The sequence below is a fragment of the Balaenoptera acutorostrata genome, chromosome 8, assembly GCF_949987535.1.
Source record: "Balaenoptera acutorostrata chromosome 8, mBalAcu1.1, whole genome shotgun sequence".
NCBI classification, from domain to species: Eukaryota; Metazoa; Chordata; class Mammalia; order Artiodactyla; family Balaenopteridae; genus Balaenoptera; species Balaenoptera acutorostrata.
Window position 1 is genome coordinate 79,430,545 of NC_080071.1, and position 26,700 is coordinate 79,457,244.

Here is a 26,700-nt window from a genome sequence, read left to right on the forward strand (position 1 = left end):
TCAATATAAATGCACTGTAGCTCATCAAAACTTGGGATTTGAATCCAAGTCACAACTACATATTTGGGTTTCACCCCCATGGAGTGCTTGTTGCTGGAGCCTTTGGAAACTTTTGTACAAATTATTCAAACTTCAAGGAGCTGTTTCCTGGCCTTACTGCGTATCTTCATGTGCTTCCATTTTGGTTCCGGTGTCCGCTCTTCCGAGAATATCTGATGAGTAGTGGTAAGTGAAGGCAGATCACTGTTTCTTTCTCTAGGGTTCTGGGTGGGCAGGACCACATAGAATGTCCCCTCCCAAACCAGCTGGGTTTACAGTTTCTTAGAGTAAAACTCTAAGGAGATGGATTTTGGAGAACTCAGGACACATAAGTGGGGTTTGAATCCGTGTGCCACGTGTAGAGATAAGGTTAAAGACAACAGGGACGAAGAAGGAGCCTGTCTTAGTTCAGCTGCTATAAGAGAATACCATAGACTGGGTAGCTTGAACAATAGAAATTTATTTCTCACAGTCTGAAGGCTGGGAAGATCCTGTGTCTGGTGATGGCCCACTTGCTGGTTTGCAGATGGCCATCTTCTCATTGTATCTTCACATGGTGGAAAGAGAGAACATGCTAGCTCTGTTCCTCTTCCTAGAAGAACATTAACCCTGTTCCTGGGGGCTCCACTCTCATGACCTAATTACCTCCCAAGGGCCCCACCTCCTAATACCATCCTATTGGGGGTTAGGTTTCAACATATGAATTTTGGAGGAACGTAAACATTTAGTCCCTAACAGTCCTGAGAAATGCAGCATTTAAGCATGGCCTGAAGAAGGGAAGCCTCAGGAGGAAACTGAGAAGGGTCCAGAGGCAAGTGAGGACTGCCAGGTGTCTGGAAATCACGAGGCCCTCTTTCCAGTGGAAGCAATGCCTCCAGCTCTGACTCAGGGCATGCAGAGCAGAATGGCCATGGCTTTGAACTCAGTGAAAGCTCACACCTATTTGGGCTCAGGTTCTCTACCCTCCTCTGCCTCTTCTCTTCAGAGAGTCGCTGATCATTCAGAATCCTGTCCTAATTTTATATTCCCCCAGTAATAGGAACCCACAGTAAAATGAGCATGTAATTTCCTTCAGGAGATGAAGGGCCGTGTCTTGATAAAACGAACACATTCTTTTTTTTTTTTTTTAACATACAGGATAGCCCATTCTCAAGGCTCTGACCTTTATTTATTTATTTAATAAAATATTTATTTTTGGCTGCATTGGGTCTTCGTTGCTGTGCACGGGCTTTCTCTAGCTGCGGCGAGCGGGGGCTACTCTTCGTTGTGGTGCGCGGGCTTCTCATTGCGGTGGCCTCTCTTGTACGGAGCACTGGCTCTAGGTGCGTGGGCTTCAGTAGTTGTGGCATGCAGGCTCAGTAGTTGTGGCGCGTGGGCTCTAAAGCACAGGCTCAGTAGTTGTGGCGCACAGGCTTAGTTGCTCCATGGCATGTGGGATCTTCCTGGACCAGGGCTCGAACCCGTGTCCCCTGCATTGGCACGCGGATTCTTAACCACTGCGCCACCAGGGAAGCCCCACATTCTTTTATGACTAAAAAAAGAAAACAGATAAAATCAAGAATGGAAGGAAACAATAAGACATTAAAAAGTGGTTGTCTCTGAAATATGGGTCACAGGTTGTTTGTGTTTTCATTGTTATTCTTTTCCTCCAAGAGTTCATAGTATTTTCCTCCAAGAGTACGTAGTCCATTTAAAATCTGAAAAGGAGTCTTTAAAGTTATTTTTACATGGGAAAGGCTGATATAAAGACTGAACAATTATGTAACTTATGTCTTAAATAAACAATTTACCAAAGTCAAACTAGGCATTTGGGAATCAAGCACAGATTTAGCAATTGATGTAGGTTATTTGTCAGATGTCTGAATTTTTGAAACCATTTACATTATAAATCCATGTCTGAGAAATAAGAATCCATAAAGAATACCTGAAAACAGACCATTGTGTGTTCCAAAGATCCAGGGAAACCTCTTGGAGGTTATACTGTTTGGTTCTGAGCAAGGATCTGCCAGGATAACGATGAAGACTACCACATACAGCTGTGTAGATTTGTGCACTGAACAGCTCCAGGGGGCACCTTTTACTTATAATGCAATATGAATGGAATCTGTAGAAATGAGCAGTACACAACCTACCTGAACAAGTGATAGACCTAGTAATAAGCAAGTGACATTTTAAAGACCTAACCCTGTCACCTGCCAGAATGTTAGATCTTTTTTTTTTTTTTTTTTTTATAGCTACTTTATTTATTTATTTATTATTTATTTTTGGCTGTGTTGGGTCTTTGGTTCGTGCAAGGGCTTTCTCCAGTTGCGGCAAGCAGGGGCCACTCTTCATCGCGGTGCGGGGACCGCTCTTCATCGCGGTGCGCGGGCCTTTCACCACCGCGGCCCCTCCCGTTGCGGAGCACAGGCTCCAGACGCGCAGGCTCAGTAGTTGTGGCTCACGGGCCCAGGTGCTCCGTGGCATGTGGGATCCTCCCAGACCAGGGCTCGAACCCGTGTCCCCTGCACTGGCAGGCAGATTCTCAACCACTGCGCCACCAGGGAAGCCCCCAGAATGTTAGATCTTTTTAATGGAATCTATTACCAAAGATTCGGCTATGAAAAAATTATAAACCTGCAAACTGCTCCAAACGTAAGCAGTCTAGGAAATTCTGTGAAATATTTGCTGGTGCCATTGACTATTATGATAAGAGTGTAAAAGGGCAATTAGTTAACGCCTTTTGTTTCATTCACTAAGGGCCAGTCTCAGTTTCCAGGAGAAGTGTGTGTCACGTGCTCAGCAAGGAAGGAGGTGGAAACATCTCAGTCATCGTGCTTGGGGGTGCAGAGGAATCACTGGATGCCCATCCTGGAAAGTTCACTCTGTTCATCCGCCAGCGGAAGGGATTTGTGAAAATTGCTCTGACCCATGGGTAAGTGGCTTTTCATTTCAGGCACCTGGGTCAGGGAAGTTAACACATTATTAAACGAACACAAAGAAGGAAAGTCATTTTTCTGGCCCTTAAAGACGGAGCTCCTAATCGGCTTCCCAATGAAAGCAGATGTGGATGTTTATGGGCAATGAAATACAACCTTCCCACTAAGGTAGCTCAGTGTCATGGCATCCAGCCATTCAACTTGTCCATAAGAGGAAAACAAAAAAACACAAAATTTTATATGCACAGTATAAATTCCCAGCCAAATGAACAAATGAACCATGGCCAAAACCGCAGATGACAAAGAAGCTTCCTGGAACCTTGATTTTTCTATAGAATAAAATTCCACAAATCACTAAGACTACTGAGGTACCTCCCCAAAGGACCTCAGGTATAAGTCAGTTTCAATGTATGGAACATGAACTTAGCGCTATAGGGAGGCTTGGGAACATCAAAGAATTGTTAGGAATCTGTTGTAAAAGTCAGCTGGGCTAAATGAAATATTTAAATCCTTTTCATTGAAAATGCTTATTCTTCCTCCTTGTTATTTGCAGTGCTTATTTGGTGCCAGTGTTTTCTTTTGGTGAAAATGAACTATTTAAACAAGTTAGCAACCCTGAAGGCTCATGGCTTCGAACTGTGCAGGAGAAACTACAGAAGATCATGGGATTTGCTTTGCCACTGTTCCACGCCAGAGGAATTTTTCAATACAATTTTGGCCTAATGCCCTATAGGAAACCCATCCACACTGTTGGTATGTACATCAAAGACTCAAGGCTTGTTAAACTGAGTAAAAAGGATTACCTTACTTTGAGCTATGTTTATTGTTACTGAAATAGCTTTGAGTAAGAACTTCCTAAAATAATAATCCTATAGGTGTTATTTGAGCTTCATTTACAGTCTGCCTTTTATTTATGAAATGACTATGTTTTCCATTTGAATGGGAATCAATTATTTTAAAAATATTGCTATTGAACTACAAATAGAATTCAATTTTAGAAATAGAATTTCTAATACTCTATGATGAATCTATTTCTCTGTACTAGCAGATTACAACATAGCAGTTCTTTGAACACGTTACATCAGAGTCTATTAATATGTGGACATTTCTGTGTAATAGATGTCTTCATCATGTTCAGTTCACATAGGCATCAGTTCATACGGCAAAAGCATTTTTTCCCCAACTAGATACATGTATTCTAATATAGACTGATTTTATCTTTAAAAATGGCACGTGTGGGGGGATTAAAATGGGGGAGGAGGATGACGACCACATTAACCCCAAGCTCCTAATTTATCCCTCCCCCCCGTCCTTTGCCCTTTGGTAACCATAAGTCTGTGGGTCTATTTCTGTTTTGTAAATAAGTTCATTTGTATCTTTTTTTTTTTAGATTCCACATATAAGCGATATTGTATGGTATTTGTCTGTCTCTGTCTGGCTCACCTCACTTAGTATGATCATCTCTAGGTCCTTCCATGTTTATAGCTCTGGTTTTTACTTAATGCCTGTCAAGCGTGCATCTCTTAAAGACTCAGAACAAAAGAAACTTGCTTCAGTACATCCTTCCACTTACCCCCCCGAACGATTACATCAGAAACACCAATTCTAGTCTCCAGCATCCTCAGAATCCTGCTATTATGGGAAGCCTTTTAAAAACCAAGCTAAGAATATGCATGTTTCATAAAGACTCAGCTGCGTGCTCTTAGGGTGGTCAGGTGGGAGTCAGATGACTGAGGGCAGCCTGGTTTGTGTGAACCGGACCCTCAGACAATGTGTACTTAAAGACTTTTATTTACTTGGAGAAACACAAGTTAGGCGTAAGTTATTTACAGTTCCATAAACAAAAGCAAAAGCTGTGTATCATTCATGTGCGCCAGAGAATAAAACACAATATGGTATTGAAATCATGATCTAAGTTGCTATGCTCATTTCTATTTTAAATCATTGCGCTTCAAACCCAGAGCTGTTTCTCTGCTGACTCCCTGACACACCCCAAGCAGAATTTAGGCAGCGTCCAGAGTGGCAAGTTATTTTGGGGTCCTTCTACTCCCCCTTCTACTTAATTAAGAGTTTGTTAACTCTACCTTGCATCACAAGAACTCATTAAATATTAGCTGAATTCACCCTAAATCGTTACTGCATCTATAATCCTCTCACTCCCAGGTGTCCAGAGATGCTCTGATTCTCCATCCTGTAAATAGTTTTCCCCCATATCTCTCAGACCCCACTTCATCAGCAACTTCAACCTGAGCATTCATTTTTTTTTTTCCACACACACACACTGTATTTTATTTTTACAAGAGATAAATAGACTGACACCAAGCATTGTACATGGATGACCACAACAAAAGCAACAATGATTGCAATTACCAAACATGAAACACACTCATACTATGTCATAATATTGACATCCAGTCCAGTAATCCTCCACTGTAACAGCTCCTTTACTTTGCAGTGAAAATTGATTTGTATATTCTTTGCCTCTGAGTCCTTGTGGGATTTTTTTTTTTTTAAATTCAGACAGAAAGTCACAAAAATTATACTCATCCTCATCAGTTCACTCAGTCAGCATTCATTTTTTAAAAATAGATTTATTTATTTTATTTATTTATTTTTGGGTGCGTTGGGTCTTTGTTGCTGCGCGTGGGCTTTCTCTAGTTGCGGCGAGCGGGAGCTACTCTTCATTGCAGTGCGCGGGCTTCTCATTGCAGTGGCTTCTCTTGTTGCAGAGCACGGGCTCTAGGCGCACGGGCTTCAGTAGTTGTGGCGCATGGGCTTAGTTGCTCCATGGCATGTGGGATCTTCCCGGACCAGGGATCAAACCCGTGTCCCCTGCATTGGCAGGCAGATTCTTAACCACTGCACCACCAGGGCAGTCCCTGGAGCATTCACTGGAGTGTGAGCAAGATAGTTCACTAAGATTCACTAGGACTGTAATGGTTTTGTCTGTTAATGTCTTATTAGTTAAAATCCCTTTAAAAATGTGCTCTGGCTAATTCTAAGGTGCCATCATCAGCCTCTGCATATTTCTTACACCAGCCTTTGCTAAACCGTCAGGTTTCTCTGCATCCTCCATCAAAACCTTCTTTCCTCTTTCCTGAGGGTCATTCTCAATGGACGTAATTTATAAAGAAGCTACCATATATTTTCTTTATGTGTCACAAATAGTATGTCATTTATATATTTTATCCAGGTTATTATCAGTTTATCCAAGTACAATAAAACGTTCACATAGATTATATTTTATTACATAATAATGGAGAGAAACTGATTTCAATGTCACATCCATCACGACAACTGGGAGAGAAAAAGGAAATGAGTTTAGACTTTAAGAACAGTGTGTAAAGAGTCGCAGTTCCTTGCAAGAATGTTGCAAAGAACTAACTAAAGACTAATCTGTTGATTCACAAATGTGCCTTGAGCTCCTACCCTGTGGGCACTGAGAATATAGCGGAGAACAAATAAGGCAAAATCCCTGCCCTCCTGGAGGTCTGTGACGCAGAAACAAACAAAAAAAAGCAACATTCTTGCAAGGAATTGTGACTCTTTACACACTGTTCTTAAAGTCTAGTCTTTAGTTAGGCCTGTCTGATTATAATTCTTAAGTTTTCAGAAATAGAACAAGTACATATTAAAATTTTTTAAGATCAATTTACTATTAAGTTCAAGTATTAGAGCCAGTACAGGTGGTATGACAGAAAGTTGTTTGGGTAAGAAAGTAAAATACAAGGGAAACTTGCTATTTAAGAGAGGAAATTTCATGTGTCCTAGTATGTGTTGGATTTAAGTTTTGAAATGTCATGTTGAAAAATTTCAAATGTTCAGAAAAGTCTCATGAGTAGTAAAATGAACTCCTGTGTGCCTTTCTCCTAGACTCACCGGTTAACATTTTTTGCTACGGTTTTTCTCTCTCTCTAATGGTATCACAAATACACCTTTTACTATTGTTATTGCTGAACTGTTTTAAGTGCAAACAACATGACCATTTGTTCCTAATTACTTTTATGTCTATCTCTTAAGAACAAGATTATTCTCTTTTATAATGTCAGTACAATTCAGGAAATAGAACATCGATTAAATGCTATTAACTAGTGTACATGCCATACTCAAATTTCATCAGTTGCCACAATAACATTCTTTTTAGCTATGGGTTTTGGTGGGGGGCAGTTTTTTTTCCCATAGCAGGATCATACATTGCATTTAATTTTCACTTTCTTTAGCCTACTTTAAGCTGGAATAGGTTGTCAACTTTTGTCTTTATAGCATGAACAGTTTTAAGGCTGATAACATGATTGAATCAATGATGTCTACAACTTACTCTCAAATGGTTCTACAAAAGTAAAAATAATAATACATGTGTATATCCATATACATATTGTGTGTGTGTGTGCACAAAAATGTTTAAAACTGGTGAGTCTAGAGGAAGAAGATGCCAGTGCTTATTGTATTATTTTTTTCTTTAGGTTTGAATTTTTTTTTTTTTTTGATAAAAAAGTTAAGGAAGGGAATGTACCTTATTTAAATAAAACTGGTTTGGAACCACTTGAGGACAAAAGTAGTCCATTTTGTTTCAAGTCATTATTCTATCCTAATGGGAAAAAAAGCAGGCTAATGGATTTTCTGAAATAAAAAGGAAGGAAGGGGAACCTAATTTAAATTTTAATTGTAAAGTAGGGATTAAAGGAGGTAATAATAAACGAATTAGTATGGTACCCAGTACAATGTATTAAGTGCTCAGTTAATGTTCACGAGTGTGTGTGTGTGCATACGTATACACACTTATATACACACATACTTACATTGGGCGTCTTCTGAGACTGCATCATAAGCCAGAGGTTTACTTGAACCCAGGTTTTGACTCTTCCCAGTCCCACTCTGCCCAGCTCTCTGCCTGGTCTCCCTCTTGTGTATGGCTACGTAGCATCTAAAGAAAGAGTAATTCCTATGTCAGACCATTAGAGAGAGAAAACTATGCAGAATTTTCACAATTACAGAGAAATAGAACAAAGACTTCTTATTGTGAAAGATCTACTCTTTGCCTCAATGAGAAGAAAATAGCTCCCATCTCCAAGCTCTTCTCCAGCTGCAAATACAATAGCTCGTGAAGCTGCTTATTCTTCATCTAGGTAAATACAACACAGCATCACAGAAATTAGAGCAAGACTGCTGTGTAAGGCAATAAAGACATAACTAATCCTGAATTGTTGGATGGAATTGAAAAGGGAACAAAGGAGCATGCCAGCTATAAAAAGCACTGAAACATAAACAAGAGCTAAGATTCCTGACTCTGCCATAAGTAGATGTTAGCCGATTTTTCCAGGGCAAGGAGTTCTACCTCCAGAGCAGCCTGATGCAGCTGGTTTTTCCTTTGTGTTATAAAAAGGGAGTCAGGCAGCAGTCTGCAACTAACCCAGTCTTATGTGGAAAACAGCTTTCTTCTCCTTGATAGTAAAAATCTCCTTTTTGTGGAGAGAGGGAACTCTGGTCTTCTAGGGCTCTGGGGACCCTTCTCAGATTTGCAAGTTTTTTGTTTTGTTACCTCTGTCTGTATCCCTAAAAAGTAATTGAGAAAGGTTCTTACTCTCTAATCCAATTTTGGGTTAGTTTAGTAATGAGGGGCAGAAGTGCTGGGTTTAAATCTTCATTTCCTTTGGTTTTTGTTTGTTTGTTTGTTTTTGTGTGTGTGTATGTATAGTTTAGAAACTTTCAGCATCTCAGTTTCTCTGTGGGTAAATAAGAGAAAGACAAGTATGACTGTGTTTGTCTCACAGTTTAAAGGGAAAAATCTAATGATGATAAATTCAATATATATGAGCGTGTTTGAGCTCTCTGGAAGAACTATCTGAAATATAATAAAACCATTAATAGGAAAAGAACAGGATTGGAATTAACTGTAGGATATCTCAGGAAATAAGACTCAATAATTCAGAATTCACAAGCCCTAATTGAAGTAAGCTGGGAACAACACTCTTCATCTTCTTAGACCACTGTATCTCTTTATAAATCCCCCCTCCCACCCAGAATAGTTGCACTTAACCTCTCTCCTTGGGATAATTTCACTAAGAAAACAGAAGCCATTTCTATAACACCACAAGTTTGCTAGTAGATTTGCAGGTAGATTTCTCAATGAGCACGTGAATTTCTCAGTTTCTTTCCTCAGACAATAACAAAGATCAGAGCTGGATGGAAGCTTCAAGGTCGCCTACTCTTTTATTCCATACATGTGAAAATTAAGGCCAGTGAAGAAGTTACTTACTAGCTCGGTGTACCTGCTGGTGAGCTGGCACTGGGTCTGGTCTAGCCTGGTGCTTCTTGCGCAACACCAGCCCCCAATTCCACCCCATCATTTCAGCCTCTCCAAGTCTGTATTTCAACCACAACTGACATGGGAGTGCCCTGGCCGTTCTGTGGTTAGGACTCAGTGCTTTCACTGCCTTGGGCCTGGATTCAATCCCTGGTCAGGGAACTGAGATCCTGAAAGCTGTGTGGTAAAAAAAAAAAAAAAAAAAAAGTCAACCTTACTGACAGCGAGATAGTTATGTTAAATTACAAAGGACTGATGTCTACTATGTATGTTTGACATCCAAACTTTCAGGGAAAACTGTATAGGAGCTTCTTGAGGCTACATATGGTTAAAAACTTAGCAATTTGAGAATACTAATGTTGTGATGAGATTATACATCTATACATAGGATATATAGATTATGTGTAACATTGTATATAAATATAGATAGATATAGATAGATATCTTCTTAATATATATTATAATATATGTGTGTGTGTTTGTGTGTATACATTCCCTTCTCTGTGCTCCCTTACCTCCCATACTATTGTCACACTTCCTTCTACGGTTATTTATCACTTCCTTCTTTCTCTGGTTTCTTCTTAACTAATCACCTTTTGTTACTAACATGGATCGAACCTTGGATGTAGCATGGGGAGGCTCCGGGTGGGCAAAGGAAGCACTGCGAGTGCCATTCTGTTACCTACAGCCCCATTTGACCTCATGCCCAAGCTAATCAAAGGTAGTAAGCAGTTTGCAGTTCCTTGAACATCCTGTACATTTTCAACTCTTGGCATCGGTAGCAGCATCAGGCCAGCAGAGGGCGCAACGAGTAGCAGAGAGGACTGAGGACAGCAGGAGGCGGAGCTACGTATATCTAGTCTCTCAAAATCTGACACAAGTGAGATAAAAGTTATTTATTATATAAATGCCTTAAAATACATGTAGAAATTGCTAGGTTTTAAAAAATTAATTAGTTCATTTTTAATTATACAGATTACACCAATGCCTTCTCATTGTAGAAAATTCATACAATACAGATAAAATGTAAATTCCCCCAGCTCTACCTCCCTCCCTCCAGGTAAGGGCTATCAGGGTACCTTGTAGATTTTCTCAGTGCACTAAAAGCTTATAATGCACCTAGATATAGAAATTTTTTTTTCTTTTTTTTTTTTAATTTTATAGCTACTTTTATTTTTATTTATTTATTTATTTATTTATTTATTTATTTATTTATTTTTGGCTGTGCTGGGTCTTCGGTTCGTGCGAGGGCTTTCTCCAGCTGCGGCAAGTGGGGGCCACTCTTCATCGCGGCGCAGGGACCGCTCTTCATCGCGGTGCGCGGGCCTTTCACTATCGCGGCCCCTCCCGCTGCGGGGCACAGGCTCCAGACGCGCAGGCTCAGTAGTTGTGGCTCACGGGCCCAGCTGCTCCGCGGCATGTGGGATCTTCCCAGACCAGGGCTCGAACCCGTGTCCCCTGCATTAGCAGGCAGATTCTCAACCACTGCGCCACCAGGGAAGCCCAGAAATTTTTAATAAATAGGATCATACTATGTTGTTTCACAACTTTTCCCCACCTACAACATTTTAGACATCTCTGTGTGTGTACACACATATATATTTCATTTTTTAAATTGAGATATAATTGCATATAACAGTTAGCTTCAAGTGTTGATTTGATATTTGTATATATTGTAAAATGATCACCACAATAAGTCACCATACACAGTTACAAAAATATTATTTAGTTTTAAAAATAATTGCTGCCTAGGATTCCACTGAATGAATGGTCTGTGGTTTATTTAATGTTTTTTTCTATTAAGACTTTTGGCTGGTTTTGTTTTCCACCATTACGAACAGTGGAATCCTTGTGATTATGTTTTCTAGCACAGATACTTAGCAGTGAAGATATATATTCTTTTCATTTTTTTAGGATGCCATTAAACAGAGCCAGAATAGGGGACTGTTGCCTCCTGAGTTAAGATTTCCCAGACAGTGATAATAGAGCACTGTGGTCTGGCTGTCAGCTGTACCAGAGGAGCAAGCTGCTGACGTGCACACACAGCGATGTCCTCTTATCTCCCAGCTGCAGCCAGCACAGTAGTTCATTTGACTCAAAGTCAAAACCACAAGCGTCCTGACGATCCAGCGTCTGCTGAGAAGGAAGGCTCTTTATTTGCTACCAAAAGAGATGGTGTGACCACGGCAGGCAGCCAGTAAAATGAAAAAGGGATGGGAACTGGCAGGCCTGGCAGATTCTGATTGGGAGATCTTTCTAGGGCTGTCCATTGGAGGTGGTAGTTTGTGGTGGAGTGGTTTTGATTTCTTACGTACGATGTATTCTCTGTTTTTGCAGTTGGCCGCCCAATCGCTGTTCATCAGACCCTGCACCCGACCCCAGAGCAGGTTGAGGAGTTGCATCAGACCTATATGGAGGAGCTAAGGAAATTATTTGAGGAGCACAAAGGGAAGTACGGTATTCCAGAAAATGAAACTCTCATTTTTAGATAACTGTCCTCTTAGAAGGATACAAGAGAGCGAGAGAATATCCCATTGAAAGAACAAATATTTTAAATAAATTAAATTTTTTCTTTGATGAAGGAATCAAATTTGCAACTGAGAAGTATTATGTATGGTGACAGAAGTTGATGTTTATCTATGGTAACTAAACATCCAGTGGGTGACTATAGGGTAAGGTTGGAGATGATTATCAGCCTTTTAATCGTCTTCCTCATTTAGGAAGGTAAAAATTATTTTACAAGTTAAGAAAAGGTTTAGAATTATTCACATGCAGGACTTCCCTGGTGGCGCATTGGTTAGGGATCCACCTGCCAATGCAGGGGACTCGAGTTCCAGCCCTGGTCTGGGAAGATCCCACATGCCGCAGAGCAACTAAACCAGTGCGCCACAACTACTGAGCCTGTGCTCTAGAGCCCACGAGCCACAACTACGGAGCCCGCGAACCACAACTACTAAAGCCTGCGTGCCTAGAGCCCATGCTCCGCAACAAGAGAAGCCACTGCAATGAGAAGCCAACGCACCACAGCAAAGAGTAGCCCCTGCTCGCCACAACTAGAGAAAGCCTGTGGGCAGCAATGAAGACCCAACGCAGCCAAAAAAAACCCCAAAATTATCATGTGCTTAAAAAAAATGGCAGCTTCAAAAAAAATAATTAGACCCCTTTACTAAATATTATGATAACTTAATGTGGCGTTTTCACTGAATATGACAGCTGTTGTTCAGCACAGCTGGAACATTTACAAGACAGTGTGTAAAATAATTTGCCATGTGGAACTGGAGGACATCATTTTTTTTCTGCTTGAACAGACCATTTATTAGTGAATAATGTTATTTTTAAGACTTAGATAATTTGATCCTTTAGGTCATATCAACCAACGCCTTTTTATACAATATTGCAGAATTTTAATGCCATTTTGGAGACAGGATGAATCTACCATATGGAAACCCATGTGGATGAGAGCATGTCTTCTCTTTTCTAATTATGCTTAGAAATATTCATTGTTGCCGTTTGCTTAGAAATATGTTCATTTGCTACAGGTAAGGAGGTCTTTTGGAAGACATGCTTTGGACGGGTTTTAAGACATTGAAATTCCAAAAGGTTTTCACAGTAAAAGCAGGGGTTTTAATTGTCTTCCAATATGGCCTCTTCGAGTAAGATGAGCTCTGAGAGACAGCGCCCTCTCTGGTGAGATGTGACCAGTTCACCGTTGACTTGGGTTATATGATTCTCCCTAAACCAGAATGTCAGGTCCGAGAGAGCGGGATCCTTGTCCTTCCTGTTCGTGGATGTCTCCTTAGCGCCTGGGTCAGCTCATGATACATAGTAGGCACGAAATAAGTACTTGTTGAGTGGGTGCATGAAATAAGTACTTGTTGAATGGGTGCGTGAAATAAGTACTTGTTGAATGGGTGCATGAAATAAGTACTTGTTGAATGGTTGTATTTCTAGGTGAACACGCAAACCTTGCCATAGGTAAAGAATTTTTTAAAGCTGTACCATAGTATGAAACCTATTCTAAGAAAAGACGTACTTTCCGAAGGAGATAATGTATGTCTGATTGTCCCGTGCCAGTAATTGACAATATTGCTGGCTAGTTTGTAAGGAGCAAGTTGAGGAGGTTTCTGAGAATTAGTCACTAAGCATTAAGTAATTATCCAATAAGTAAGAAGAATATCTAGTTTCCAGGTGATCTCCACTGCCACGTGTCTTTCTATATCTCCTCCACGCTCAGTATTTGGGGGCAGCTTATATTGAGTTGTTCTAACTTATTGTTAATACGTGTTAAAACCCCTAATTTTTAAAACATCAGGCCCTGGGCTAGAGCCTGGATTGGGTGTAGCAACAGCAAAACACAATCATGCTGGGTAATGCTGTGAGTAGGAAAGCATTTCACACACAAAAAAGGGAACCATCTCAATTGTTCTATAGAAGACTTTTAGGCCAGCATCCCTTTGGCTTCATATGGTTGAGCAGTCCAGGAGGCCACTGACCCAAGGCCTTAAAATTAGATCAGTTTTTTTGTCAAAGCAAGGAATAGGGCACATCCTATTTTATTCTCTCTCTCTTTTTTTTTTTTCTGACCTCTCCTTGTGGCTTGCGAGATCTTAGCTCCCCAACCAGGGGTTGAACCTGGCCTCTGGCAGTGAAAGCGCCAAGTCCTAACCGCTGGACCTCCAGAGAATTCCCAGGACACATCCTATTTTAATAGATGCGGATAATTTGATGATAAATCCTTTTTGGTATTACTCAATACCAAACAAATGGAAAAGGAGCACCATTTACATAAAACTATACCCTAGCTGGTCAGGGGTAAGTCTTTCTGAGCAGAGCTGTGAGGCCCAAGTAACCACAACAACTAAAGGCCTTTAAGTATTATAAAATCCATGAACTTCATTCCTTTGGAGAAGTTTATGAAAATCTCATGACACAGTCTTTTGCGATCTCACAAGGTATGAATTTTAATCTCACACTCAGTAATGAGGGGGCCAAGATGACCACCAACCTCCACTGGATTGTCTAGTAAGCAGTTAAAGCCCATGTGTGGAAAGCAGAGGCCCTGAAAAATGGGAAAAGTTCTGCTCTGATGAATTTATTTAGAATTATGCCATTTAAAAAATCTAGACATCAGCAACTTTAATTTTGGCATACATAAAATCTGATTTTTAGGTACGTATTAGGGAGTTGATCTCCAGAGTCTTAATCTAGCAAAGCCAGAAGTCCTTTCATAAACTCAAAGCATAATTGTAAGTTCCATACAGTCCTACAGACTGCAAATGAATATATATATATTTTTTAAATAAATTTATTTATTTATTTATTTATTTTTGGCTGTGTTGGGTCTTTGTTGCTGCGCGGGCTTTCTCTAGTTGCGGTGAGCGGGGGCTACTCTTCGTTGTGGTGCGCGGGCTTCTCATTGCGGTGGCTTCTCTTGTTGCGGAGCACGGGCTCTCGGCGCGTGGGCTCAGTAGTTGTGGCTTGCGGGCTCTAGAGCGCAGGCTCAGTAGTCTTGGCTCCTGGGCTTAGTTGCTCCACGGCATGTGGGATCTTCCTGGGCCAGGGCTCGAACCCGTGTCCCCTGCATTGGCAGGCGGATTCTTAACCATTGCGCCACCAGGGAAGCCCGCAAATGAATATTTTGATAGGAATTTTTGCTACAACACAAACGTGAGCCATATATTGTATTCACTAGTATGGTTGGATGGAGATCTCCTCAACTTTAAAGCTTCTCATCTAATATATAATTGCATGTAAAATTTAAACAGCAAAACAAAATAACAAGAACAACAACAACAACAAAAATAACCCCAGAACACCGGAAGAGAAACTGGGCATATTGCCTTAAGAAAATGTGCATTTATGCTATTTGATTTGGACATTTCTTTCTCCTGTTTCCTTTGCACACCAGGTGCAGGCTGAGTCATTTCCTTTGTCTTGCAGCTAGAAGTATTGAAATTGTCCCTACCCAGCTAGGTCTATGATGTTCACATTGAAGTTTGCAGCTTTGGTGCTTATGAAAGCCAGCCAGTTTTGCTCTGTCTCAAGGGGAACCAGGGCAAGGGATGCTGTGTGATTTATGCAAACCCTTCACCATGACTGTGAAAACAGTCAAAGTCTGTATAAATCAGGGGTGATGAGTGAGCCTTTATTATTTGTGTAGGGTTAAAAGTAAAATCCCTACTTCCAGTAGAAGGTACATTTCTGTCAAGGGAAGCACAGGAGGTGGAATCTAGATTCAGTGCCCTTACTTCTGTAACTTTGCATCTCTTCCAAACTACCTCACTGGTGCAGATTGCCAAATTTGTGATAAATCTGAAAACATGTTTGTGGTGCATTATCTTTGTCTTCTTTTCCTCTGAAACAGGAGAAAATGTTGATGGGATCTGTCGGTTGGTTGGTTTTTTCCAATAGCCCAAGTTTGCTAGTTCTCATATATATATGTATTTTTTCTAAGCTAGGTGATAAAATGTCTATTTGTGGGGCTGGGAAAGTTCCTTCTAGTAGAATTTGTATATGTTTTTAAAGGAGAAAAACAAGGCAGTGTCGAAATAACCAAGTAGTTGCTCCTGTTTCTCTAGGATGGTAAACACAGAAGCAGTTCTTTATATTTAAAACAAAGGGATTTCTCTAATGCCTTGTATTGGGTTGACCAAAAAGTTTGTTCCAGATTTCGGTGTCACGAGACCCCGAACGAACTTTTTGGCCAACCCAATATTTTAGTTATTTTAATTAATCCTTCCCAAACACCATCAGCTTAGTGCCTTAATATCTTATATGAGAAGAAGAAATTTTATCTCAATCCATAGATAACCCATGGGGTGATGAGTTCCTCGGTGGCAGAATCTGTGCCTTGCGTATGTTTCGATCGTGGCCCAAAGAGAGCAGACTTCTGCCATCTCTCTGTGAATGCTTGAGGCATTGACCTGGAAGTTTGATGGATGGTGCTGTGGAAGCCCAGTTTTAGAGCTCGAAGGGGCTTCATAGTCTGTCAGTTATTCCTTCTGCAGATGAAGCAGTTGAACCCCAGTGAGGTTTAATACGCATTGGAACTGAGCCCATGTTCTCGATTGAACAGGAGGTACTGCTATTCTGTGACTGTTGATGAATAAACCCAGGAATCCTCCTATAAAGCAAAAGCGTCAAAGAAGTAGAGTACGATTAAAAATACACTTAAGGCAAGGAATTTAACAACTCTGCAGCAAGCTCTGTCTTACTGGTATTAAGAACATTTTTCTTTCTTGAGATCAGTACACCGCATTGTTGACTTTTCCTTTTTGCAAGAGCTATTTTGGTGATGTGTCCTGGGCAAAGCCCAAGTTTCCAACAGCAGGCTTAGCCACTGGAGCCTTACGTATTGGAGCAGCAGGATGGGGCAAGCTGCCTCAGGCCCAGGATGGGTGACAGAGCCTGCAAACATCTTCCCTCTCAGCTGTGTTGTGATCGTTAATGCAGCCAAAGCAACCCCACTACTCAGACAGAGGTGCAAGCAGAGCTTCTATCACCTCACAGTCATCTCCAAGCCCCAGTCCATTTTGGCTTCAGCCTCTTCCAGCTGACTTGTCACAGCTGCTTTTTTTTTTTTTTTTTTTTAAATAGCTCTTAGATTCTGGTTAAGAATTATCTTAGGCTCTCTTGAGAATAAAGATAAATCCGACCTTCCTTGTATTTCCAAAGGAATCGGGAATTGGCGTGATTCTCTCCTATTTCATTTCCAAACCAACTTGGAGCTTAAGGTCTTGCTGGTTGGATTTCAATCCCTCTTTTATGGGGATGCAGTCATGTTGAGACAACCAGAGAAAGTAACTATCCCATTCTTTTCTGCTCCCCAGGCTTCTATGTTCAAATCATCCTTTAGCCTCTGGCCTTCCACTAAGTGGCTATGTGACCTGGGCTCAGTGGCTTCCTATGTAAATAGAGTTAGGAGTGAATGATCTCCGAGGTTCCTTCTGGCTCTATCTCTGTGGTCTCTCCCTGGCCTTTTTTCTGTCATTGTGATGACATCTAGTTGGAGACGCAGATTTATGTGATGACTTTTCCTTTTCCTGTACCGTCCTCATTTGATTGTGTTCCTACAAGACATGCAGTGAGTTCAAACGATTGTCTCACTTTCTTGTTATTTATAAAACACAGATTGCTACTGAAATTTCTTCACAGTGACCTTTCATCATGGTGTTTTTAAGAAATAATTTAAATCTCTAAGTAAAAATCAGAGAAATTTATCTCTGAGGCTTCCTTCTTTATATCATTCAAAACTAGGGCATAACAGTTTATTACCTGTTAAACTCTTTATAGGAGATGGTGAATTTTTATATTTTCTTTATTGGGTGTGTGGCTGTGTGCTTTTTAAAAGCTCTCGGTTTGTAAAGTTTTGACCAATAAATGTGTTTTCTGCCCAAGTTATAATTGTGTGGGTGTGGTGTTTCACTTGGATGGAATGCTTTTCCTTTTCTGACACCTTGACAAGGCTGAATTAACTTGGACCTGGGGATGAATACAAGCAAGGGAATTGCAGTGAAAAGGTGAGCATTGCAAATTCTCCTACTGAAGAGTCAGTCCTTTAAATTCATTTGATGGGATAAAAGACAAAACAGAAAGCAGGGGCAGGGCTAGCGAAAAAGTGCAGGTGTACAGGGTGAAGCAAGAGTAGAGGACAGTGAGAGGAAACAAGTCAGGAAATTGCTGTGGTCTCATGTGGTTGGAATAAGTGTGAAACCTCTCAGATCCAGAAATATTAAAAAACTGGTCAAAAAATTTACAGGTTCTCAGTCAAGTGAATCACTGCTAGTGGGTACTGGGTTTCTTTTTGGATGATGAAAGTGTTCTAAAATCAGATTGTGGTGATGGTTGCACAACTCTGTGAATTTTCTAAAAACCTCTGAACTCTACGCTTTAAATGGGTGAATTTTATGGCATGTGAATCATGTCTCAATAAAGACATTTTATAAACTCAAGTCAATCAGACACTTGCCAAAATAAAGGAAGAAGTTTAAAAATTCTTTTGTTTAATGTGTCAAAAATGAAATGGCCTCCCTTTGATGCCAGCACTTTGAATGATAAAGCTTATACCTTGATTTTTGAGACCTGTTGGTGTTTCTGCTGTTCCTTTTCAAAATAGGTGTTTTCAGTACTCTTTTAAAGTATTTTATTGGATAAAGAACACGCTGTTTTATTATGGTGTAAAATACTTTTTGACTTTCATTTTTCCCAGTATTTTATTAATACTGTAGCTGAAGACTAAGTACATATTATCATGTAAAGATAACAATCAATATTTATTGACCACCTACAATGTGCCAGATTCAGGGCTAAGTACTTTACGTTATGGCGTTTAGCTCTTAAAATAGCCCTATGGATTGGTACTATTTTTATCCCATAGGAAACTGGGGCTCAGAGCAGCTAAGAGCTCTAGTGGAAGCAACCCTGATGGCGGGTGGTGGAGCTCAGACATGATGCGAGGTCCTCTGGCCAGGGCCAGTGCTTTGGGTGTAGGGCTCAGGAGCCCTGGGGTGTGTGCCGTCTCTTTCAGTAACTGGCTGCGTGACTCTGGGTAAGTGACCTTGTGTTCTTTACCTATCAAATGAGAAGGTGGGACATGATTGTGAAGATTCCTTATAGGTCCACCTAGACGTGATTCTATTCTAAAACCGTCTACATTTCCAAACCACTCCCCAAACCCAGTGGGCGTGGCAGCCATTCTCAGCGCTGACAGCAACTCTGGGGACCCATTGTGAGATGGAAAAATGTTGTTTCCATTAGAAGGACAGAGTGAGGAAGTTTCATCAGTGGACTAATATTTGTTGTCAAAGTTTAAAATGTGATATGAAGAATACTTGTTTAATTAAAAGTCTTGATTTTGGGGGGAAACTGTTACTACATAGAGCATTAGCGGGGGAAAGATCATTTTTTCAAACTGTATTTTAGTTTATTATTTTTTTAAATTGAAGTATAGTTGATTTATAGTATGTTAGTTTCAGGTGTACAGCAAAGTGATTCAGTCATATATATATTCTTTTTCAGATTCTTTTCCCTTATAGGTTATTACAAACTACTGAGTATAGTTCCCTGTGCTATACAGTAGGTCCTTGTTGGTTATCTATTTTATATGTAGTAGTATGTGTATGTTAATCCCAAACTCCTAATTTATCCCTTCCCCCCTTCCAAACTGTATTTTAAAATTCATTTTCTTTTTTTTTTTTTTTAACATTTTCATTGGAGTATAATTGCTTTACAATGGTGTGTTAGTTTCTGCTTTATAACAAAGTGAATCAGTTATACATATACATATGTTCCCATATCTCTTCCCTCTTGCATCTCCCTCCCTCCCACCCTCCCTATCCCACACCTCTAGGTGGTCACAAAGCACAGAGCTGATCTCCCTGTGCTATGTGGTTGCTTCCCACTAGCTATCTATTTTACGTTTGGTAGTGTATATATGTCCATGCCACTCTCTCTCTTTGTCACATCTTACCCTTCCCCCTCCCCATATCCTCAAGTCCATTCTCTAGGAGGTCTGTGTCTTTATTCCCATCTTGCCACTAGGTTCTTCATGACCTTTTTTTTTTTTCCTTAGATTCCATATATATGTGTTAGCATACTGTATTTGTTTTTCTCTTTCTGACTTACTTCACTTATCACATGTGTGTATGTATATGTGTGTTCCTAAGTACCTTTTAAAATTTTTCTCCATACAATTGCCACATGTTCCACATTTAAGAAGAAATGTCTCCTGTTTGACGTCTCCTTCCCTGTCTTCTCCAGCTCACCAACAATATCTTTAAAAATTCAAGATGGAAAGCAAGTTTGATCTTTAGTTTGACCTGATACTGGCATTTTACATGTGATGCTGAAATAAAGGAATGCTGTGATCTATCTTAGTTTGGTTGACTCTATAAAAGCAGGATCACATAATCTGTAATTTCAAATTCGCTTAACTTTAAAATGACATTGAATCCGTGCATATGGAGTGTAAGTCATATTAAATAATTTTAGTGGGATTTGCAGAAGAGCTTATATATTATATACCTATAGATACAGGCATTGATGTATAGCTATATATATATATTCATTACTGTTATTGAAATAATATCCAGACAAAGGAAATTTTAAATCACTCAGAAGAAAAGTAAATGTGATTCATTTGGGAACTAGCTCTACTTTTAAAGGTGGATTTGATTTATGGTATTTTGAATAATATATAGTTGATTGAACTTAGTGCGGTTATTATTACCAGTAAACATAGGAGATATGGCATAGTGATGCTACAGTGTTTCCAGAAGTTCCAACATAGTGTATTGTTTCAAACCAGGACACAAGCATATTTGCACCTGAAAAGCACTGCAGCTCCAGAGGGAGGGGTGACCTTCCCAACCAGGGAAGACCTTGATCAGACATCCCACCCACACTCCTCCCCTTTTCTATCTTCTTCTGTTATTCAGGTTTTTTTCAAAACATTGGCTTCTACTTTGTCCATAATCCAGGAAAAAGAAAAATAAGAGGAAGTGAAGGGGTAAGTTAAATTGCAAGAAGCAACCAAGAAACTTACTTTTTGCCAGAGGTCAGGTCAAGGACCATGAAAGTAGGGAAGAGTTAATAAGAAAGCAATGGGGCTGCACGAGGAGGAGGAGGTCTCATGATTCTACATTTTACATTAAAGGACTGTTCACCTTCCATTCCATGGTGTGTCCTTGTCCTGGAGGACTTTTATGTCAGTAACAGGTGACAGGAGCACATCTGGTGCTGCCTGAGTGAAATGGCATCTCAGAAATGGTGCCCCAGTGAAGGAAGATCTATCTTCTGGTATCTTTCCTGGTAATGTGAAGGAGTGATTCCTACGTTAGCAGTTCACATTTTCTTAGCTCTAACAGACCACTATGATAAGGATCTTTGCTGTTTACCTGATTACTGTTATGAATCTAGTGTCTCTTACCTAGACGTCTGGACAGTTGAAAATCTTAGCTGAAAGTATTTTTTTCCCCAATACTGTGCCAGGTTGACAGATGATATTAGCAACTAGTCCAAAGATCAAATAGTCAAGTGAAAACAGAAGAGTAAAATGGTGTTTAAATCTGCCTAGGCAATGTGACCATTAGAACTATGTATTTGCATGGTTAACTGTTGAGAGTTCAATGAAACAAACCATCAGGATAGTTTGGCTAAGGGTAATTTGCTGAGTTTAGATGTTTAGATGACAGAGCTTATGCAAAGCAGTGTGCCTGAGGGGTCATTTGTGGCCAGAGAAGCCCCTTTTCATAAGGAACTATTGGTGCTGAACTTTTGAATTGCTCTGAAACTGTTACCACATCATTCTGGCCTGACTTTATTGCAGGTATTATTTTCCTTTCCACATCTTGATAGGCTTAGAAACTGCCCCAGGGCCATTATTTCAAAGGAGAAATTTCTCTTCCATCCTGTCTGTGATTTCTCTTTGCTCAGGGCTCTAGTTTTTGTGAAAGAGGCATGCAGTAACTTCCGTCTGATCCTCTCTCTGGGGTATATAATGTGTTTTCTGCTAATGCACTGAGTTCCATCAGGGTTGTTCCCTGCCAGAATTATTTGGCAAGAATCCGCTGAAGAATTATTTTCAGGTTTGTTTGTAGTTACTAGATTCAATCGGAATTTCCTGCATCTCCTGGCAATTCAAAGATTTTCTTGGAGGGGCCAAGGCACGAGCTGCAAGGTGTATTTCTACAAGTAAATGCAAGAAGTCTGGGCACAGCGCGGAGGAAGATGCCTGGGGTCCAGTTCTGAACATCTTCCCAGTCACTTTGACAATTTTGATCCAGCACTGACTCAGTGAAAAGAGCCAAGGCACAAGACATGTGTTCTGCCCTCTACGGGGCCATAATTAGAAAGTGTGTTACAGGAGAGAGAGGGAAGCAGCTGTCACAAGATCAGCAGCAGCCCAGAGCTTTGGCCGTGTAGAGAGATGAGTTATGGCTGGGGGATCCGGGAGGAGTCATGGAGGGAACGGAATCGACTTGGGTTTGCAAAGCTGAGGAAGACCTAGGTGAGCACAAAGGAGAATCTCAGGCAGAGGAGTCAGGATAGGGTGGCCAGCTTGTCACAGTTTTCCTAGCACTTTCCTGGTTTTAGCAGTGAAAGCTCCCATCCTAGGAACCCCTCAATCCCAAGCAAAGTGGGATGGTCAGCCATCCTAGGCAGGAAGGCAGAGCAAGTGGCTACCTTGACCTGTAGGAGGGATGGCAGAGAGGCTTTCTTTTTTTTTTTTTTTTTTTAATGTATTAGAGAGCAGCTTTTAAACCAATCTTTGGAAAATGAATAATTCCAGCTTAGCTATATAGCCTATAATACTCTGAAATTTCCCAGCTACTGGGAATTCAATGTGAATGATGGGCTTAAGGCTCTGGAAGGTCACCATACATTTGAGTGAGATTTTGTCATGAGTTCCCCTTAATGCCCTCTTTTGTCCAAGTGGCCTCAAAATTAATGACAGTGAATATGCCCCAAGAGTCCGGGTCCTGTGGAGAGAGTTATTCTGTGACTGTGACCATCTTTTCTGAGCTTCAGTTTCTCTCTCTACAAGGAGAAATTATTTTCTCCTATAATGGATTTCTAAAATATTTTTAATGAATGGGTGCCTAGACCCTGGGACTTTTGAAACTCCAGGTATACTTAGAGGTCTGAAATATTAGAAAATGCCCTAATCTTTATATAGCATTTACTCCAAGTTTTTATTTTGTTTTGTTCTGCCTCGTACATGTCAAATATATAAATCTATTATTTATAAATTTATATTTATTTTAACAATATATTTATTTCATTTAATATAAATATATATATCATTCAAATAAATCTTTTTTTAAGATTTTTTTTTTGATGTGGACCACTTTTAAAGACTTTATTGAATTTGTTACAATATTGCTTCTGTTTTATGTTTTGTTTTTTTGGCCACGAGGCATGTGGGATCTCAGCTTCTTGACCAGGGATTGAACCTGCACTTCCTGCATTGGAAGGTGAAGTCTTAACCACTGGATTGCCAGGGAAGTCCCTCAAATAAATGTTATTTATTTACACCCTGCTCCTAGAAGGACTATAGATGGAATAACTCTGCTAGAGATTTCATGATCTAAATGGTCACTTATGAAACTTAATAAAAAGGAGAATTGAATATAAGAATACCAAATTCCAGCTGAGTATTTACTTACAATAATAAAATTATCTCTCTTTTATAGAAGATTCACTGAGTAGTAGGAACTAGCAGTGATTGATGCTTTTACATCTTTGCCACAGTTAAATGAGCACATTTAATTTTGGAATGCAGCTTCTTAAACGTTTTATATCCTTCCCACCCCAAGTACCTTGGCAGATTTAACTCGGGCTAAAGTTGAACTCCCTTCAGTTGGAGCCTGGGATTACGTGACCAAAATCAAATTCCTAAAGAAATGGAAAGTTTCCCATGGGAAGCATCTGTCTTAAGTTATTCTTTCCCCAGTGACCATTGTTTAGACTAGGTTTAGAAAAACTATAGACTGCTTCAAATCAATTCCAACACCAGAGACCGAAGAAAGCATTAGATCTTTGAACAAAAAAGTAATATATCAGATAAAAATGCAGTCAACCTTGTGCTTGTGTCATCGTGGTCACAAAAATGTCACCACAGCTCCAGACATCACATCTGTGTTTAAGGCAGGAAGAAGTAGAGAGGAGTCAACTCTCTTCTTTTACTTTATTAGGATCTACACTATCTTTTCTACCATCCCTCTTGCAAACTTTCCTTGACATTTTATTGGTCAGGACTGGGTCACATGGTTTTCCCCTCCCCTTACAAATATCTCTGGGAAAGTGAGTATTGACTTTCCATTCTCTGTAGTGGGGGTCAGCAAACTTGAAGACTGAGACAATAAATATGTTAGGCTTTGCAGGCCATTTGGTCACAACTACTCACCTCTGCCATGTGATGCAAAAGCAGCCATAGATAATGTGTACATGAATTAATGTGACTGTGTTCCAATACAACTTTAGTTGTGAACAATGAATTTTGAATTTCATGTAATATTCATGAAGTATTATTCTTCTTTTGATCTTTCTTCCACCATTTAGAAGTGTGGAAATCATCCTTGGCTCCTGGGCTGTACAAACACAGAACCCCAGTCCTCTGTGTGAGAGAAGGGTGTGAATAGCTTTGGAAGGCCCACCACGTGCTGCAGCAAATAGGCCCTATACCTTGAACACAGATTATTGAAAAGTGCTGACATGTTCAATCTATCAAGCAGACATTAATTTTCCTGAGATCAACAAGAAAACACCTGCTTCCATGTTCCTTGTCATGAACAAAGTGAAGTTTACCAGATTCATTTAACTCAGAAAATCTGTACTGCTGATTTCCTGGATCAGGAAACCTTATATATTTTACATATTTTGTTAAGTTGCCCTGTAGTGACTGCAAAACTGGATCAGACTCTACATGAGAAAACTCTAGAACAGTCTAGAACTGTAACCAGAAAATTATTGACACTATAACAAAGGCATTTGCATAATCCCTCAAAGGTCTGTTTGCATCAGCTTCATAAAAATTCAGAGACAAAATTACCCTAGATACTAGTTAAAACAGGAGAGTGATGTGTTAGATACTCTGATCTAATGATTATTCTCTTTGAAAGTATCTCTAAAATGTGACATGTTCATTTTCTATTTTCTTTTGAACTTCATAGTTAATTTTATAATTATGTTGCGTTTGTGTATTTCTATATAAATATTTAAATATATACGTATAATTTTAATATGAAATAATCCTAATATATATACTATGAATAATATATAGATATATAATATATACATATCTATGTAATCTGATACTTCCTTCTTATAAAAAGAAATGTATTGAGTTATGTAGCTGGGGAGTCTAGGGCTTCAGGCATGATTCCAGATGCTCAAGTGATATCATCAGAACTAGTCTTGCATCATCTCTCCTCTCTTCTCTCTCCACTGTGTTGACTTCATGCTCAGACTCCCTCAATGGTGGTAAGATGGGCACCTACAGCTGCAGGCATACATCCTACCAGCTTAGCATTCCCAGAGGAAAAAGACCTGCTCTTTTCCCTAGGATTGGGTCTCGCTGAACTGACTTGGATCATGCATTCACCCCTGAACACATCACTATGGTCAAGAGGTTGGAATATGCCGACTGGCCTGGCTTGGGCTGTGTGGTTAAGTGTCCCTCTCTAGAGCTGGGGGTGTTATGGAGCTGACTGGTTTGCCTGAACCACATGGTCAGAGAATTGAGAATAAGTGCGTCCCCAAAGGAAAATCAGAGTGAATGGATTCTGGAAAGACAAGCAACTATCCACTACAATAACATTAGCATTTTACTTTTAACAAACGAATCAAGAAGACATTAAGGAGACTCAAAGAAAATGAAGGAGGAATGGGAAAACCATGGGAATGTAAAGAAAATGTTTTATAGTGAAAGGGGGCAAGGTCAGTGGTTCATAATCTTGGCAATGTATCAGAAAAGTATAGGTAGTTAAAAAAAAAAAGATTTCTGTGCCTTACCCCAGACTGACTGCATCAGAATCTGAGGGTGAGGTCCAAGATTCTGTATATTTTTAAACACCCCAGGCAATAGATATGCAGCTTATCCGTAGATTTGCTTTGTGAACCAGTCAATGGGATTGTATTAGAGTACAGGATAAATTGCCATAGCAAAGAGATCTCAAACTACAGAGGCCTAAATAAGAAATTAATTTCTTTCTCACAAAATAGTCTGGAGGTGAATGGTCCAGGATGCTGGGTCTATTCATTCAAAGACCCAAGTTACTTCCATTTGTTTGACCACCATCCCCTAGGGAGTTGTCCTTGTCTGCATAGGTGAAGCTGGCTGCTGCCACATCCACATTCTAGCCCAGAGGAAAAACAGAGAGCAGAGAAGCACAGAGTTGTATGCTAAGACCAAGGCTCAGAAGTACACACCTCACTTCCGCTTTCATTGTATTGGCACAGGCTGCAAGGGAAGCTGGAGAGTATAGTCCTTCTCTCATCTAAGATATAAATATATATTTTTTCTTGTCTCTAAACACACACACTCATATATATACATAAATAGCTAAATGGGCATATGCCCAGCTAAGATTTGATACCTAAAAATGAAACATTTATTACTTTCAGTTAAACATGGTAAATTGAATGCTTGCATTAATCTTTACTCTTTCATGAAACCCTACTGACATGAGAATAAAGAGATAAAAATAGTGAAAAGTCGAAAAGTCAAAGAGAACAGGGGGAGGAATAAGAGGAGAAAGTGATGTCAACCCTATTTTGCATAATGGAAAACAGGTGAACAAGTGATAACTGACTGGGCAGAACAGAAAAAACAGAAACTTAATGCCAGAGAGAGTTGAGGGGGAATGTCCAGTGAGAAGCAAGCTGATTCCCATTGCAGATTCTCGGAAAGGCCAAACCATGGAAGGCACCACCTATCAA

At 40.0% G+C, this 26,700-nt stretch overlaps 1 protein-coding gene and 1 long non-coding RNA gene across 2 annotated transcripts in view; both read left to right on the plus strand.

Moving 5' to 3' along the window:
• The window catches only part of MOGAT1 (monoacylglycerol O-acyltransferase 1), a 34,563-nt gene extending 16,915 nt beyond the window's left edge, over positions 1–17,648 (plus strand). Inside the window, exons 3-6 of the mRNA XM_007166744.3 lie at positions 21–225; positions 2,779–2,953; positions 3,511–3,710; positions 11,599–17,648. Coding sequence (XP_007166806.2) covers positions 21–225; positions 2,779–2,953; positions 3,511–3,710; positions 11,599–11,753 — 735 coding nt within the window. The 3' untranslated portion in view covers positions 11,754–17,648. The remainder of the gene's footprint in view (positions 1–20; positions 226–2,778; positions 2,954–3,510; positions 3,711–11,598) is intronic.
• Positions 17,649–18,699: 1,051 nt separating this feature from the next.
• LOC103016182 (uncharacterized) overlaps positions 18,700–26,700 on the plus strand; it is an 88,327-nt gene continuing 80,326 nt past the window's right edge. Inside the window, exon 1 of the long non-coding RNA XR_009009067.1 lies at positions 18,700–18,808. This is a non-coding gene — a long non-coding RNA (uncharacterized LOC103016182). The remainder of the gene's footprint in view (positions 18,809–26,700) is intronic.